Source organism: Hippichthys cyanospilos, chromosome 19 (assembly GCF_059441005.1).
Source record: "Hippichthys cyanospilos isolate Australia breed blue-spotted pipefish chromosome 19, RoL_Hcya_1.0, whole genome shotgun sequence".
Classification (NCBI taxonomy): Eukaryota; Metazoa; Chordata; class Actinopteri; order Syngnathiformes; family Syngnathidae; genus Hippichthys; species Hippichthys cyanospilos.
The window spans coordinates 1,143,945-1,161,635 of record NC_142387.1 but is presented as its reverse complement, the minus strand read 5'-3'; the positions used below and the strand labels follow the sequence as shown (position 1 = coordinate 1,161,635).

The 17,691-nt window shown below is 39.0% G+C and overlaps 1 protein-coding gene and 1 long non-coding RNA gene across 13 annotated transcripts in view; one reads left to right on the top strand and one right to left on the bottom strand.

Moving 5' to 3' along the window:
• The window catches only part of LOC148407584 (armadillo repeat-containing protein 3-like), a 31,467-nt gene extending 21,896 nt beyond the window's left edge, over positions 1-9,571 (top strand). For 8 of the 11 annotated variants that reach the window (XM_088402557.1, XM_088402556.1, XM_088402555.1 and 5 more), the window contains 6 exons: positions 3,849-3,985; positions 5,618-5,786; positions 5,899-5,993; positions 6,064-6,219; positions 7,653-7,815; positions 7,884-9,571. In XM_088402557.1, the coding sequence (XP_088258683.1) occupies positions 3,849-3,985; positions 5,618-5,786; positions 5,899-5,993; positions 6,064-6,219; positions 7,653-7,815; positions 7,884-8,090 (927 nt within the window). In that variant the 3' untranslated portion in view covers positions 8,091-9,571. Of the gene's footprint in view, positions 1-3,848; positions 3,986-5,617; positions 5,787-5,898; positions 5,994-6,063; positions 6,242-7,652; positions 7,816-7,883 lie in introns of those variants that run through there. The other 3 variants (XR_015863720.1, XM_088402563.1, XM_088402562.1) reach the window with 3 other exon arrangements.
• Positions 4,528-17,691, bottom strand: part of LOC148407583 (uncharacterized) — a 52,527-nt gene continuing 39,363 nt past the window's right edge. For both annotated transcript variants that reach the window (XR_015863722.1, XR_015863723.1), the window contains exons 2-3: positions 10,388-10,484; positions 4,528-7,212 (exon numbers count right to left, since the gene is read on the bottom strand). This is a non-coding gene — a long non-coding RNA (uncharacterized LOC148407583). The remainder of the gene's footprint in view (positions 7,213-10,387; positions 10,485-17,691) is intronic.

Genomic DNA, 17,691 nt, shown 5'->3' with positions numbered 1-17,691 from the left:
GCTGTGTTCATCACAGCGGGGGAACTCCAGACTTTTTCCCTATTATTTAATTTAATTGGTAGTCTGTTTGTGAAGTGAACAGAATAAGAATTTCACTATGTGGTATAGTACTATACATGTGACAGTAAAAATTATTTGCAGCTTTTACCAAACATGTGCATGTGAGTATAGAGGAATGGAAGACTGTTCAACATCCCAGTTGATCATTATGAGAATTTGATCATGCTCTTCGGACTCACCAACGCACAGATGAGAACCCGGACTAGCATTCATCGTGAGAGTGTCGTGTTTTTCATTTTCGCTGGCGGGAGATGCACTGGACTTAGACGAGGTGGTCGTGCTGGAGGCGCATGCTGTTTGCTGAGGAGACAGGACGTCAGCAATGAGTTCAAGCAGCCAGACGCTGTGTTCATCACAGCGGGGGAACTCCGACTTTTTCCCTATTATTTAATTTACTTGGTTGTCTCTTCGGGAAGTGAACAGAATAAGAATTTCACTGTGGTATCGTAATATACATGTTACATATATACATATATATATATATATATATATATATATATATATATATATATATATAATATATATACATATATATTATATATATATATATATATATATATATATATATATATATATATATATATATATATATATATATATATATATATATATAATATCGTAATATACATGTTGAAGCTTTTACCACAAATGTGCATATGAGTTTAGATGAATGACATCAGATGAAAGACTTCAGCACCCCAGTTGGACATTATGAGAATTTGATCATGCTCTTTGGACTCACCAACGCACAAGCAGTTTTCCAAGCCCTGGTGAATGACATCCTGAGGGACTTGCTAAACAAGTTTGTCTTAGAGGACCTCAATGACATTCTCATTTTTTCCATCACAGCGGGGGAACTCCGGACTTTTTCCCTATTTAATGTATTTAATTTACTTGGTTGTCTCTTCAGGAAGTGAACAGAATAAGAATTTCACTATGTGGTATAGTACTATACATGTGACAGTAAAAAATATTTGAATTTACCACACATGTGCATATGAGTTTAGATGAATGAAAGACTTCAACACCCCAGTTGGACATTATGAGAATTTGATCATGCTTTTTGGACTCACCAACGCACAAGCAGTTTTCCAAGCCCTGGTGAATGACATTCTGAGGGACTTGCTAAACAAGTTCGTCTTTGAGGACCTCAATGACATTCTCATTTTTTCCAAGTACATGAAAGGAGCACATCCAACATCTCTGCACAGGTCTGCAATGATTTGTTTGAGAACTCACTATTCAACTTGACTGAGAAGTGTGAATGTCACACCTCTTCCTGTTTTGTTTCTGGAGTACAGCATTGCAAGAGACAAGATCCAAATGGACCCGTCAAAGGTCTCTCCTGTCATCTCCTGGCTGGTACCCAAGACTAGGAAGCAACTGCAATGCTTCCTCGGGTTAGCAAACTTCTACTTAAGGTTCATATGCAATAACAGCACTGTGGCAGCCAATCTCAGGCCGTGGAGGTCTTCCAGGCCCTTAAGGCTCACTTTTGCCTCTGCACCCATCCCCCAGATGCCAGAGCCTGATGAGCAATTTATTGTGGAGGTGTATGCCTCAGATGTCGCTGTCCAGGCTGTCCGTTCCCAGAAGATGTGCCCTTATCTCCCACAAAGAGAACCTATGATAATAATCACATGGTGTTGGCAGTCAAGATTACACTGGAAGAGTGGTGCTGCTGGCTAACGGGACCAAGATCCCATTCCTGGTTTGGACAGACCGTAAGAACCTAGAATATATCCAGTTAAAAGACTGAGCTCTTGCTGAGCCAACTGGGCTTTATTCTTCACAAGATTCAATCACACTTTCCTACCGTTTGGATGTGGCAACCAACAGACAGTTTGAGGGGGAAGATATCCTGACCAGTGAACCTACGGCCATTTTGCCCTGTCTGTGTGTCATCACCACATTGACTCGGGAAGTTAAACAAAGGGTGAAGTCTGCAGTTTTTCAACCCGACCTAAGCACCTCCCGTCCCAGTAGCCTGTTTGTGACAGATGCCCTTGGTTCAGAGGAATTGTAGTAGGTGTACTCGTCAAAACTGATCTGCTCTCTTGGAACAAAACTAACAACAAATTTCCTCCACCAGTGCTCCTGGTGGCCCACCATGGACAAGGACACGCATGAATTCATCTACATGGGTACAAGCCAACGCCTTTTTATGCCGGCCCCAGCTCGGATAAATACAGAGGATTGTGTCAGGAAGGGCATCTGACATAAAATATCTGCCAAATCAAATATGCACATTTGCCCTCTCACCAGCCTCCCGCTGGCTTGCTGCATCCTCTGCACATTCCTTGCCGTCCAAGGCATCTCATTTGTCCTAATCACCAATCTGGCCCCATCTGAAGGCCATACTGTCATCCTCTCCATTGTGAACTGCTTCAGCAAAGGCCCACTTTGTTCCCCCAGCAGAAACTGCTGTGTCAGACCAGGACCCACAATTTTCAGCTGCCTTCTGGACCTTCTTCTGCGGATTTCACCCACAGTCCCAACCGGTGGCAGCCTTGAGATGCATTGTATTTCAGAAACCATCCTCCTGGTCTTCCTCCACTCCTGAGGCCTCAATATGCTCACAACCCTTACCACCTCCACTCCTGGACTCTGTCATTTTTGGTATGGCTATCAACCTCCCTTTACTCCTCATGTTCTTTGGTCCTTGTGTGTGTGTGAAGGAAATCATATATTAGGTTGTTATCATTATGTGCTTATTTCTTGTCTAGAATAGTGTGCATTGCTATCCATGTGTACAGTCCTAGTTCATCTCGCCCCAGTCCTTAGATAAAGCTGTTGACGCAGCAAAGTGTGAGCTGGGACCTTGGCCCAGCTGTTGGTGGCGCCCGAGTGGCTCTTTTTGTTATGTCTTGTAATGTGCAATGCTTTGCTGAATGAATAAAAACCAGGCAGGGGCGCTTGGGCAGTTCAATTAGCATTGGAGAACGCACAAGTTCATTCATCCAAGCTTTTTCCCTATTCCATGGTATAGAAAAGTCAATCTTGGCTGGTCTGAGTAACTCTTTTTGCTGCTTAGCAGCTAGGGAAGTATTGGACACGAGCGTGCTTGGCATTATAGCGTGTAGGGCAATGATATACTCATCCTGAGTTCGTTTGTCCACCCAGAGGTTTCCCCTCCAAGTGGAGTTCCGCAAGCTGGCGGCCGTGTCTTTACCCATTCTGGGGTACGTCTTGCCCTTTTTTGATCTGTGTGTCCACTGGACCTTCCATGTCTCCAGGATTAAGCAGGTGGTTGAGAGCCTCAACTTATTGATGAGACTATGGCTTTAACAGTAAAGCGGCTGCCCAGTCTGCGCCATTGGGGAAGGGGTCTCCAGTGCCTGGTGGACTGGGATGGACTCCATACTTTTACTTGACTGGTAAGAGTGCATTTGTGTTTGTTTAGAAATTATGGACCATGACTCTATGAGCATGACTTGTTGGCAGGGAGTCATTTTTCGACCAGATGAACTGGTCAAACAGAATATGTGGCCCTACCTGGTGTTGACATAAATTTTCCCAGGTTTGATAGATTCCGTGCAAATGTTCACTGAAACTAATGGCAGATTTTATTTGTAAATCGCCCGCTCAAGAATGTGGGTGTAAACTTGCCAAGTAAGGTCTCGCTGAGATATGCTGTGTGTGTGCTTCAAAATTGCTGCATTATCTTTGTTCATCACTAAATTTACCACACTATCCCTTTAAATAGTTTGCTTACAAACTAAAGTTTTTGTTCAGTTGACTAGCACAAATCAAACAAGCATCTAATCTATCATTCTTTTCCATTGCAGCTTAAGAATGCCGGTGGTCTTGAAGCTTTGGTCAATTTGCTGCATTCCACTAACTTGGAGGTGTTGCGCTCCACATGTATGGCAATCAGCATCTGTGCAAAGGATGAGCCAACATCTGTGGAGATGTGCAAATTCGGGTGAGATTAAGTTCATATTTTCAGTTAAAATAATTCAGGTCATCCAATATTTTGGCACAGGGTTTGGTACAATATTCGGAATTTGGGTACAAGACGTGTGAACAGCAGACATCTAAAAACATGTTAGACTCGGGCTCGTTGGCACATGATTAGATAAGTGACAAGCTAACCTTTAGTCATGCTAAGACCTTCCTTGCTCAGCAGCTTCCTATTTATTTTCACTTAGGCACACATCATCTACCGTAATTGAAAGCAGTTATGACAGTAAAGCCACACATAGTCATAGATAAGTCAAGGTTGTGCGACCTGTGGGTGAGCGGCCGAGTTAGAATAAGAGTAGGAACCATTTTGTGAAGCATTAGACCTTCCTCCGCTTTCAGCAGAACAAGTCTCCACTGCTCTGTATCCATCTTTCTGGCATACAGTAAATACTTTAATGGATATCATGCAGTCTTTTGACAATAATTATTTGTATAGCGAACATTGAAAAAGAAACAGGCAAAGGGTCCCTGGAAACCTTTATAAACACGACAATGGATATATCAATGTCTCTCGGGTTTTATTGTTTGTTTTTTTACATCAAAATATTAACCATTGTCCATCTACTCTTTTATTCATCAAAACCTGACCACTTACAAACATTTTTGACATCTTCGTTCGCCATGTTTGTTTTGATCTTGCAAAAAAAAAAAAAAAACATTGATCGAAAAAAAAAGAACATAGCGTTGTCGGGATTAACGTGAAGATAAAAACATTACAATGCCATTGTTTCATACAGTACTTGATATCCCACGTTTCATTGTGAAGCATTGTCTGACTTCCTTTACAACCAGCCATGTCATCAGACATATTTCACTAGGGCACATGCTACAGTACTGATCTGCAGTGCCCCAGTAAAAATTTCACTAATAAAACTGGCTTTCTTACAACGTGTAAGTAACTCCTTGTCAAAATTCAAGTGGCTTGACAGGCAGAGGATTCGCCGCAGGTCTCGTTTAACTTCTGGGCCTACATTGTAGGACCTACAAGCTAAAAAAGCAAAAAAATCTTGTCCCATAAATTCTGTGTGGTAAATGTGTCTATCCTGCCTGGGTCATTTTACTTTTCGATGCCTGAAAGGAGAGGCAATGAGTACTGTAAACATACTAAGTAAGCTAAGTGAGTCAGTCTCTCTCTGCAGTTGGACAAATCATCATTCGTATGGTGTTCACTAAACTGCGATATCACTAAACATTGTTTTAGGATATCAATGTGAAAGAGGAGCTATAAATGTAATGTATTTAGATGTATTTGCTTCACTGGTTATTGGGAGATCACCTATAGCTCCTTGCTCCCCTCGAAACCCAAATGTGCGCAAAACATATGCGGCCCCCAAGCAAGCAAGGTTTGGTTCCGATGTTAAATCAATTTCATCCTGGGGGGCCGTAGAAAACTTTCTTGTGGTTGGGATCTGACATAGGGGTTGCAGCACCTTGCCTTGGTGGGGACTTGGTTGACTTAATCTACCCCTGAGCTCCGCTATTAATATCCCATGAACAAAGTGGACAAATATTTTTAAAGATTAATTTTCAGTTTTACCTGTTCATGATTACCTATATTAATCATCCATGTTTTTCTGTGTTTGTGCTTTAGTGCCCTGGAAATGTTGAATGAAATCAACCAGACAGACAATAGTGACAGCAAGTTCAGTGAGTTTGCCCTAAACAGTTTAATACAATCCTGTCTGTCTTTCAAATATGGCTTGACAGATCATTTGGCCGCAACCGATATGATCACGGATGGCTTTTATGATGCTGGGAAGGTGTGTGCGTTGTTTGTGTTTCTTCTAGAACTTTTAAATTGTGGGAAGCTAAAAACTCAAAAAAAGTTTTCATGATTTGATATTTTTGAACCATACTTTCTATATCTTTCAGATGGGTTTTGGTCAGAAAGTTTTGACTTTTGTGGAACTTGTTAAGGAGCCAGTGAATGAACATCTGCCTATTGTAGTTGTTAATACAACAATCGAGTATGTATATTCTTCTCCATTTTTCATACATGAAACTTTTGGAAAATGACTTCTTATATGTTTACTCTAGAGTGTATCTACATATGAAAAGTGCAAAGGAAGGTCAACAAACTGAACGATATTGGAAGGTGATGAATGATGCCACTTTGAGGTTATTAGTTAAAGAGGTTAAAGAAGCCATTATACCTTTGACTGATGAACAGGAACAATATGTTGCCTTGGCCAGGTAACCTACATATCTATATCGAGTAATTATTTCACTTTGTTGAAAATCACAAGTGTCTAATTAGATACAATCCCTCCAAAAGAATTGGTACAGCAAGGTCAGTTCTCTTTTTATATTGTATATTGAAGATGATTGTTTCAGATCAAAATATGGATATGTTCAGAATATTTTTTTAATTGTACAATATTTACGTTTATATGTGTTGAATAACTCAAGACTGAGCATATTGCTTGAAATGACCCATTTAAGTGAGCAAAACAATTTTTATGGCGTTTATAGCTGTTTGTGTGTTGCCTTTTCAAGTGATTGCTTAAACATTTTTTGACAATCGTGACAATCTGGCAACCATGGGGCGACCTGCTTTTCAAAATTTCCTATGACGAGAGTAACGTCTGGTGACTTGTTGCGCTCTGGCAACCTTGAACGAACCCTGGAGGATATCAAAAGAGCTGCTACCTTCACAGGCACGTGCCAGCGTTCGCCCCCTTAGTGAGGTAGGTGGTTTAGGAACAAAAATGTGACCAGTAAACGACAGCTAACAAGACTGCAGAAAGCAGGGAACTAAGTACAAGCTAAAATGATAAAACAACAAGAAACACCTTTTACACAGTTGTTTGAGGGATCTGACTGGTTGACATGAGGGAACAGGTTTATGCGTACAAATGGACAGAAAAGAAACTAAACAAGAGACTGACATGAAGGACGACAAGAAAGCATGACAAAACTGGAATCAAAACCAAACTGGAACAAAGTCTGAAATTTACAAAAACATGTTTCTAGCAATTTACAGAAAAGGACGGAATGGTGGAAGAGTGATGATCACGTCCACTTCACAGTTCAGAAGTTCCGGGTTCAATTCCAGCTTCGGCCTTCCTGTGTGGAGTTTGCATGTTCTTCCCGTGCTCGTGTGGGTTTTCTCCTGATACTCCGGTTTCCTCCCACATTCCAAAAACATGCATGGCAGCTGGGTTAGGCATCAGTATGCCTGCGACCCTAGTATGAAAAGTGTGTGAAAAGGACATTGAAACTAATTAGGGACAACTGATACAAAAAGCACTGCCAACACAACGCATCAGGAGATAAAAAAAAAACAAAAACAAAAACGGTAGGTGTTAGGATGGCCATTAATGCCTGGACCTTAGCTCTACAGAGCATGTATATCTCCTGATGCAGCAACTGAAGGGAGAAAGCTGTAGAAACAAACAAGCCTGCAAGAGGCTGTAGCAAAGGTCTGGAAAAGCATAAAAAAACATAAATATCCCAAAATAAATTCTGTTCGACTGAACCTTTGTCTAACATTCAATCTTTAGATCTGAACCTCAAATGTCTTGAGCATATAATATACATACAGGGAACGACATTGACCTTGTTTTTCCAATACTTTGGGAGGGGATTGCAAATACCCTGTTTTCAATCTATGGGATGTCAAACAGGCAAGTAAGCAACGCCATGGGCGGCGCAATTGAGAAAGAAGACTTGCACACTTTTGGTTGGCTGCTGCACACCTACCTGCTCAAACAGAAAATGCAGTGTAATGTGATTCCTATTGGCATAATCAACAAGGGATTCTACTGTCATAGGGCTCTTCTTTTCAAGGTTAATACACTCACTTTATCTTCTTTGGCTTTCTTTTAAACAAATTTACACATGTCCCTTTTCGACAGTATTTGGCTGACTGTATTGGCCTGAATTGTACGCTGGTGAGAGGTGACTACAATCGAGCTTGGAATGAAGTTCTACTCTACAAGCAAGATCCATCCAGCAATGAATATTCTTCACAGCCATGTCACTACATTGTGGACCTCATGCACCAGCCTGGAACCTTCTTGAGAACACATACACCTGCTGCATTTCGATATTATAGTATATAAAACAATGATTTCAGAAGAACTGTGGGACAAGACTGCATTAGTGAGTTTTTTACTTTTTTTTTTTCCATACTGGAGCTGCAGTGATCCCCATGGCTATTACCTTTTTGACAACCTATGCATGACAATTAGGGGTGTCCCACTTTTTATATGATGCCAATATTGCAGCTTAAAATCTTATCTAATATTGGTGTGGACTCAATATAATATAAAGAATAATTCTTTTTTTTTTAAGGATGAAATGTTTGAAGGCACAAGTCGTTAGCACATCCGCCTGGAAGTTCGTAGGTCCCTCGTTCGCATCCATACTGGAGTTGCAGTGAGCCCCATGGCTATTACCTTTTTGACAAGATGTGCATGACAATTAGGGGGGTCCCAACAAAACGTTTTCACTTTTTGTATGATGCCAATATTGCAGCTTAAAATATGATCTAATATTGGTGTGGACCCAATACAATATAATGATTATTTTATTTTTTTTTAAGGATGAAATGTTCGAAGGCACAAGTGGTTAGCACGTCTGCCTCGCAGTTCGTAGGTCCCTGGTTCGCACTTGGCTCTGGCCTTCCTGTGTGGATTTGCCGGTTTTCCCTGTGCCTAGGTGGGATTTCCCCAGGTACAATTTCTTCCTACAATCCCAACAACATCCTTAGTTGGTTTAGTGTACACTCCAAATGGCCCTGTGATGTATTTGTGAGTGGTGGTTCTTCTCTATGTTCCTTGCGTTTGGCTGGCAATCAGTTGGATTGCGTTTTCCCTTGCCTCAACGTCACCAGGGCCCCCCTCTGGAGCCAGGCCTGGAGGTGGGGCTCACTGGTGATCACCTGGTGGCTGGGCCTGCACCATTGGGGCCCGGCCGGGCTAAGCCTAAAGAGAGGATGTGGTTCCCACCTCACATGAGCAGGTGGGCAGAATACTTTGAAGACCTATCTCTGGGGCTGAGGTAGGTCACTGAGGTGGTCAAAAAGCACCTTGGTGGCAAGGCCCTGGGTGTGGATAAGATCCGCCCAGAGTTCCTAAAGGCTCTGGCTATTGTCGGGCTGTACATTATTCCATCACTTTTAAGGACACATTGTATTTGCTGAAGACTTGAAAAACCACTGTTAAAATAGGCTGACTGAACTGCTGAATTTAGAATGGCAGCAGAGGTATAAAAATTGCAATTTGTGAAGGGTGTCCAAACTTGCTTGCAAAATATTGATTCTGAGCACTTTTATCTTAATATATTAAAAATAATATATATATAAAGCCAACTTACCTGAACTTGTACTTTGGACATTGACCAGCAATTAAAAGAAATGAACTCAATCCACTTTGACCTAGTTTGTAGAAAGTAGGACTTGAAAAGGTCAGCCAGTTAACAGGCAGGAGAGGCCAGGAGAGTACAAGTGAATGCTGACTTTCTGCAGGATCAAGACTCACCAGTGCACAATGGAAGCATGTCTCACATTGCCACAAGGATTTTTTTCATTTTAAGCACTGGCAAGCCACACTACATACAAGTTCAGGTAAGTTGGCTTATATTTGTATATATATATATATATATATATATATATATATATATATATAAACGCAATCCAACTGATTGCCAGCCACATATATATATATATATATATATATATATATATATATATATATATATATATATATATATATATACAAAAATCATTAAAAAATATATATATATTATATATATATATATATATATTTTTTTTTTTTTTTTTTAATGATTTTTGTACCACATAATAGTCCTTATAACACATGACACTGAAAATACAGTATGTTAATGGGATAATCAGTAGTATTTAGTGACACCTTGCTACATTTAGTGATTTTGAAGCATGAGACCATACTTGGCAAGCTGATGACCAATTTTGTCTGAGAGAGATGCAATCTCCACTGGTTTCAGTGGACAATAGTGCGAAATGTGTAAAACCTGGGCACGTATAAGTCAATAAGGGCCTTAGATCGGATGGGACAGCATCTTGAATGTTTGACCAGTTGTCCCAAAAAGTGACTCTCTGCTGTCAATTAATTCCCGCTGTCATGCAAAGAGAGTAATTTAACCTAACACAACAAGGATAAGAAAAGAGAATACTCTTTTGGGAGCCATGCTTTATCATTTCTAAATGCAAACACAAAAGAGCTCTCACCAGTCAAGTAGAAAGCAGGCGAGGGCGGGATAGAGTCAGGCAATTCAGGCACACTTTCTAGACTTCATTTTACAGCTATTACATTTAATCAGTTTAGTAGTATAAAGGACAGAAGCAGAAGTGTAGCTTTTTCCTCTGTTGACTTACTGTACGCCATCAGTATGATTGGAAGAGCCCCTTCCATTCTCGCTGGGTGTGAATACAATCTCGTGGGCCAAACTCAAGAAGTCAGGACCAGGAACATCTGTTACCAAGAATTTGATCGATTGATTGAACATATAAACATTGAACACACATTTCATCAAAAATAAACACAACAAAGAAAAAAAATCAATAAATATATTAATGACCTTAAGTACAGTTATAGAAGGTTAAAGTGGGAAAAAGGAGTAGGAAAAAGTTCATAACTTATCTAGTCCTACCCCATTGTTTTCTATGAATAAAAGACAAAATATATATTAATAAAATTTAGAAATCATGTGACTCAGGAATAAAATACAGAAAATAAAAGAAATATCTGTTAGTGACAGAATGAGAATGAACTTGAAATTATTGTACGGGTATTAAGGTTTACTGTATCTTTTACATTTTTAACAACTTTTTAAACAGTAAAATATTCACTTTTTCCATTTGTTTTCATAATTATTCCATAGTTGAACACCTTTCACTGAAAAACATTTGCTTTATGTTTATGTTAATGTTTATGCTACATGTAGGTTCTTGTCTTTGTTTTTATAAAACAGTCATTGCTCAGGCAGTACAGTGGGTCGTCCAGTAACCGAAAGGTTGGCTGTTCGAATCCTGCTCTGTCAGAGTCATGTTTTGGGCAAGACACCACCCACCTCCAATGGCTGGTCCAAGGGGCCGTAGGCGCAATATGGCAGCCCTGCCTCTTGTCAGTCTGCCCCACGTCACAACATGCATCACCACCACCAAGTCACTAGGATACTGGTCAGCTATTGGTCGGTGTCACAACTCCCTAAGATACTAGTCTGCTATTGGCTGGTGTCACGGAGTCACTAAGATGCTGGTCTGCTATTGGTCGGCGTCACAGTGTCAAAATGGCGGCATGTTAAAGATTTGTACTCATGTGAGTGCTTACAATATCGTAATAATTGTGCATTTTACTGCTTGATTCAAACTTGAATTGTTAGTCATGGGTCCTAAGAGTAAAGTAAAGTGAAATAAAGAGGGAAGTAAGATGATGATTAGTATGGAAACTTAAGGGAAAGACTAGCAGACTAGGCTACAAGCTCGTCACGTCACTCAGAGGTAAATAAATCTTTGAATTTTATTTATTAAATATGTTATTTAATTGTATACATGTACAGTTTATTATACTGTATATAAGTAGCACTTACTAAACAATGTTGTTACCACTTTGTAATATGTATATACAAGTTTAATGTTTTTACCTGGGGTTTTACATGCATTAGCTAATTACCATAGGTTTCTGTTGCCCGCCATACGACGATTTTGCCTTACGATCCCAACCCTGGAATGGATTAATTTCGTATGGCGGGAGTCTACTGTATAAGGTTGTATATATATGTAATAAAACCAAATTAACTGTGTTTTGGAGGGAACTTTTCGATACACTCAGCCAGGCATAAAGTCAAACCGTTTGTCCTGATCCGCTCTCAGCCTTCTTTGGGGTTCTTCCTGACATGACCCCCCTTAAACGGGCTCTAGCCTTCACAACCTTATTAGCTCGTAGAAATGAAATGGAAACTCCCCGATCCCCCATCTCACAGTTAACGTATGAAAGATGTACTTTTCAACTTAAAATTGGAAAGACTTCAAAATTGGAAAGACTTCATTTCTCACTGAAGGGATCCATTAGCAAATTCAGAGACAACTGGCAGCCCTTCCCTTTACTGACTGATACTGCCGCTTTCTTCCTTGAGATCGATGTGGATTAGAATGTAGTGACTCGCCTTTTTTTTTTATGTTTTAGTTTATGCAACTTTTCCGTGAGTGTGTATGAGTGTCCCCAAATATATGAGGTGTGATGGTAGGTGTACAACAACCAGGTGTCATATTGTATTGTGTTGAGGCCCAGGATGGGTGAGTTTAAGAGTGGGTGGTGGATGAACTGGTGCAGAACATGGGTTGTATTGTATTTGAGCCTACTTGTTGGCATCTACTTGTTCTATCCATGGTTGAAAATCAAAAAAGAAAATTGGAATAATACCATATTAAGAATTTTTTAAACACTGCAGACATTATTAATATACAAAATAAATAATTTAGCACCTAGAACAGAGCCTTGTGGGACCCCGTGAGTTATCTTTACTTCACTGGATTTTACATTATTTAGCTGCACATACTTGAGTCCAATTATCTAAATAACCTCTGAGCCATTTAAGTGCCAAACTTCTTAAACCATATTTATTTAATTTTTGTTGCAATATATTATGATCAAGACTATCAAAAGCTGTTTTTTAATCGATAACTATACCAACAGTGTTTATACTAGTTGCAATATCCTCATAGCTTCATAACTGCCATTGAAATGTTCCTTTTCTCTCTAAATCCATACTGATTGTCACTCAACAGATCATGTTTTGCAATGAAAGTATCAAGTCAATGGGAAAAGAGTCTCTCTAGAACAGGGGTGTCCAAACGTTTTGCAAAGAGGGCCAGATTTGGTGTGTTAAAACTGAAGGGGGGGGCAACCTTGGCGGGCGTTCTTTACATATTACAGCAATTAATTTAGATACATTTCAGCAAGCCGTTCTGTGTTTAACATTTGCATTTTTATTTTCATTTCAGCTATCTTAAGAATGTGTTTTGGTTAATTTGAAACATGCATATAATATTGAATAGACATTAAATATTGAAATTGAATGTTCACTTAACTTCACTTTTTTTTAAACACTTTTTAATTAATGTTTTTGTAACAGTTGAACAGAAGTAATTGTACACTTGGGTGCAAATTACCTTTGAATCAAAAAAAATCTCACCACATCAGTTTAATATTTATAGAATTTTTAAACACAATAACAGAGAAATGAACAAGTAATAGTCATATCAACAAGTGCAGGACTCATTTAAAATAAGGTCTGGCTCTATGGCAGAAGCATGGATGCGCAAGATGTCTTGTAAGTGAGAGTTCGATAGCCGTGCCCTCACACGGCTCCTATTTAAGTTCATAACCAAGAATGTCTTCTCACACAAATACATCGAACTGAACAAGCTTAGCATTTTTGCTCGAATCTCTCGGAACTTGTCCTTATCCAGCTGTCGGTAAAAGTTGGCGAGAGAAAGCTGCAGCCGCTTACCGCTGCTCTCTGCGTCACACTGCAGCGCAACTTTCGTCATGTTACCATTTTAGAAAATAAGGAGGGGTTCATACAGTCAATTACTCATATACTAATTTGCTGTTCCTAAGTGAGCCTATAGATGGCAGCATTTAGCACACGCAGGTAAAAGCGCTGCTGCCCAATGTATTAATCCTCCATGCGGGCCAGTTGTTATTGATTTTATGACGCAGCCCTCGGGCCAGATGGAAATTGACCATGGGCCGCATTTGGCCCCCTGGCCGGACTTTGGACATTCTGCTCTAGATTTTTTGAGAACTGTGGTAAAAGAGATAGGTCATTAATTGGTGAAAAAATATTTTTCTCCACTCTTATAAATGGGTATTGTTGGAATTTATTTCTAAATCAACATAAACTCAAGTTAGTAATCTGACTCCAATTTGTGACCTTACCTAACTGCCACTCATCCAACAATTTGCGCGCTCGTTCTGCAATAGAAAGGTATCAGGAAGCCGGCATTTTCACACACGAGTGGATTTATTCCTAACACACAGCACCTGGGTCTCAGGTCCCTCTCAATACAGCTCTGTACGCCTCTGTTGCCACCAGCAGACGTACGTCACATCCGAGTTGCCCAGCAATGACTTATACTACACAATATGCAAATGGAACAGCAACAAAGGTATCCTGGCATTATTCTATTGGCTATGTGTATGCTGCAGTTAACTTTAGCTTGCTCTCATTGGTCTTTCTTCCCCTGCAGAATCGCTTGCTTGCTCCTCCTGGTTGTAGTTTTCCTCAGTTATTTCAGCTGACTCGGGGTTATCTCGTCTCTGCATCTTCCTTGTGACCACCACCGCTTGTTCTGCAACATTCCACTCTTGCACCCCCTTGCAACACACATTCTGTCTTGCTCCACCAGTCACACGCCCAGCACTTTACAGTTTCACACTCTCATACACAGGATGTAGCAACATCTAATGAACTACTTTAAGCTCAAACTCTTATGTTCCTTTAGTATAACTTTTTTTTTTTTTTTTTCATTTTTGATGGAAACATACCAGTTTTGAAGGATAAGTTGCAAATAAATGTAAAAGGTTTCACTATGTAATTTATAATACAGTGGGCCCCCGTGTTACGTGATTAATCCGTTCTGCGGTTGGGCTCGTAAGGCAAATTCACCGTATGGCAGGCAATCCAAACCTATGTTAAATAGCTAATGCGTTTAGTAAAAAAATCAAAATTGTACATACAGATTAAAAATTCGTACCAAATAAGTATAGTAAGTGATACTTATATATAATATACATGTATACAATCAGAAAACATCACGATTTATTTACCTTTAAGTGGCGCTTGTTCTGCCCATATTCCCTAGTAGGTTAACCTAGGCTAGGCTTGCTTCGTATTTCTCCAGCTTCGTTTCCATATAAATCATCTTCTTACTTCTCTCTTTAACATCACTAGCAATCTTGGGACCCATGGCTAACCCATTCAAGTTTGAATCAAGCAGTAACATGCACTATAAATACGGTTTTGTGACCACTCACGATAGAACAAAGCGTTACCATTCCACCATTTTGAAACGAGTGAGGCCCAACCAATAGCAGACCACCATCTCCGTGAGGAGGACGCCAACCAATAGCAGACCAGCATTGTAGTGACGCGTTGCATGGAGGCATTGACGGCAACAGAAACTAAGTGCAATTACCTAAAAACGCCTGCAGATGGAGACAAAACAACACAAATATAGCCAACCTCCTAGGGTCATGAGAGTTGTTTTTGTCGCAAATCGGGGAAAATACCATAAAGAAGGACCGAAAAAAACTCAGTATTCTACAACGCAACATGAAAAAAATGTAAGCCAGGGACGCTGTAACTCAGGAATCCACTTTACTTTTTAATAATTTCATATCCATGTGGAAAAAGTGGATTTTTTTATTGGTTAGTGTCTTCACAATGTTTATAATTTCAGGATCATCTAAAGCATTTCAATGTATCATTGAAGTGTTAGTCGTAAAGACTTTATCAGCTTCATATTATTTATTTGGCTCTGGGATTTTTTTGTGCAAATTTTTTGCTAAAAATATTAATTAAATTCGTTAGTTATATCACTTATTTTTTCAATGAAAATGTTATCTTTCATATAATCAGGATAGTTCATTTTTTTTTAGTCATTGTTCATAATATGATTGAGTATTTTTCATGTTTCTTGTATATTACTTCTGTTTTGTTCCAATAGTGCCTGGTAATATTGTGTCTTGCTTGTTCTTATAATATTAACTAATTTATTTTTGTATCTCTTATCATTAAGTTAAGCATCTTTTGTTCTCAAATTTAAAAATTGTATGTATAACATTTTTTTCCGTTTTACATGCGTTCTTAATACCCTGTGTTATGAATGTCTTATTTAAGCTAGAATGTTGGCTGTTTACTGTTTTTATTGCTCAGTGTTTATCATATACTGAAGATAAAATTGACCAAAATTCGTGGTAGGCAAGATTGGGTCTACATTTGTGTATATCTCCGACCAATTTTGTTTTCCCAGTTCAATCTGTAAGGCGGTAATGGCACGTTCTATGCCTTATTTCTAATTTATACATGTTTTGTTTTAATTTTCCGTCAAAATAATTTTGAATGACTGCAAAGATGGGCAGGTGATCACTTATATCATTTATAAGTAGTCCACTTCGCATTTCATAGTCAATATTATATTATATTATTGTTATGTTATCTATTAGTGTGGCTGTGTCTATTGTTATTCTGCTACGCTGTAGAATTAATGGAAAAAAATTGTTACTATACATGTTGTTGATAAAATTCATTGTTTTTTTGATGACCATTTGGATTTAGTAGATCCACATCTAGATTGTCACAGATTCTAGTATTATCATTAGACTTACAAAACACTTTACCTAGGTTTTCATTAAAATTATCACGGCAAGATCCACATGTTCTCTCTCTCTCTTTCTCTCTCTCTCTCTCTCTCTCTCTCTCTCTCTCTCTCTCTATATATATATATATATATATATATATATATATATATATATATATATATATATATATATATATATATATATATACACAACTTACAATTACATTACCTGATTTCGTACTAGTATGTATTTCAATAGTTACACTTTGTGTTTGGAATTGAATTTGTCAGACTTTGAGTCCTGTTAGTCTTTAAAAGTTTTTGTCCACTTAAAGCACAACACCTCCTCTCTCTTGTTCCTTCTGTTCATCTTCTGTGAAAACTTCGTATACATCTAGTTTGATGTTGCTTGTTTTTTGCATCATCAAGCCAAGCCAAGTTTTAGATATTGCTATATTTGGAACTCATTTAATTTGCTCAAATATTCTTTGTTTTTGTAGAATTTTTGTAGAGACTTTTATTTTTAAAGCGTATAATGGAGAAGGTGTTGTCTATATATTTTCGTTTAACTGTTCTTCAATGTGATGATCACAGCCAAAGTTGAAGTTGCATAGAAATTGTCATCTGGGTCAAGTTTGTTTTCAGGACCGAAAGTCGTATGTTCACCTAATTCAAAACTATTTAAGATGATGACTTCAGTGTGTGGATTTGCTTGGATTTTATTTAACATGCTATACATATTATTTAAGACAAATATTACTTCAGTCCACATATTTCCTTAAATCTTAAATTATTAAACAGTACAGTAGTGAACTTGAAGGAGCGAGAGAGACTGCTGGAGCACCTCATCCACAAAGCAGCTCAGATCAAAGAGCGTTAGACTCATATGGCTCAACAACATGGCTTTTATTTTCCTTACAACTTCACAACTGAACGTGGCAACTCCAAAACCATAAACAGAACCGTATTTCTATTAATGTTTGCAATTGTTGCCCGCCAATACAATGTAAACAAGCCCCCCCCCCCCCAACATCGTACGTCCCGTGACATGCCTGCTCGAACCAGAGCACAAAAAGGACCTCCCCCTGCTTACACACGCACGCATGCAATGCACTCTCATGCACATCAACTCAGCAGCAACGAGGAATTTACAACATAACTGTTCTCCTTTTCCTTGGAAGTCCCGCACAGCTACGGTCATATTACAGTGGCCCGAACGTCTAATCTGTACTCGTGAAATACCATTTTATTATAAAAGAAATCTAGTTAAGACATTTCCAACGGTCTGATGAAGGTCTGCTCCTCTCTCTGCC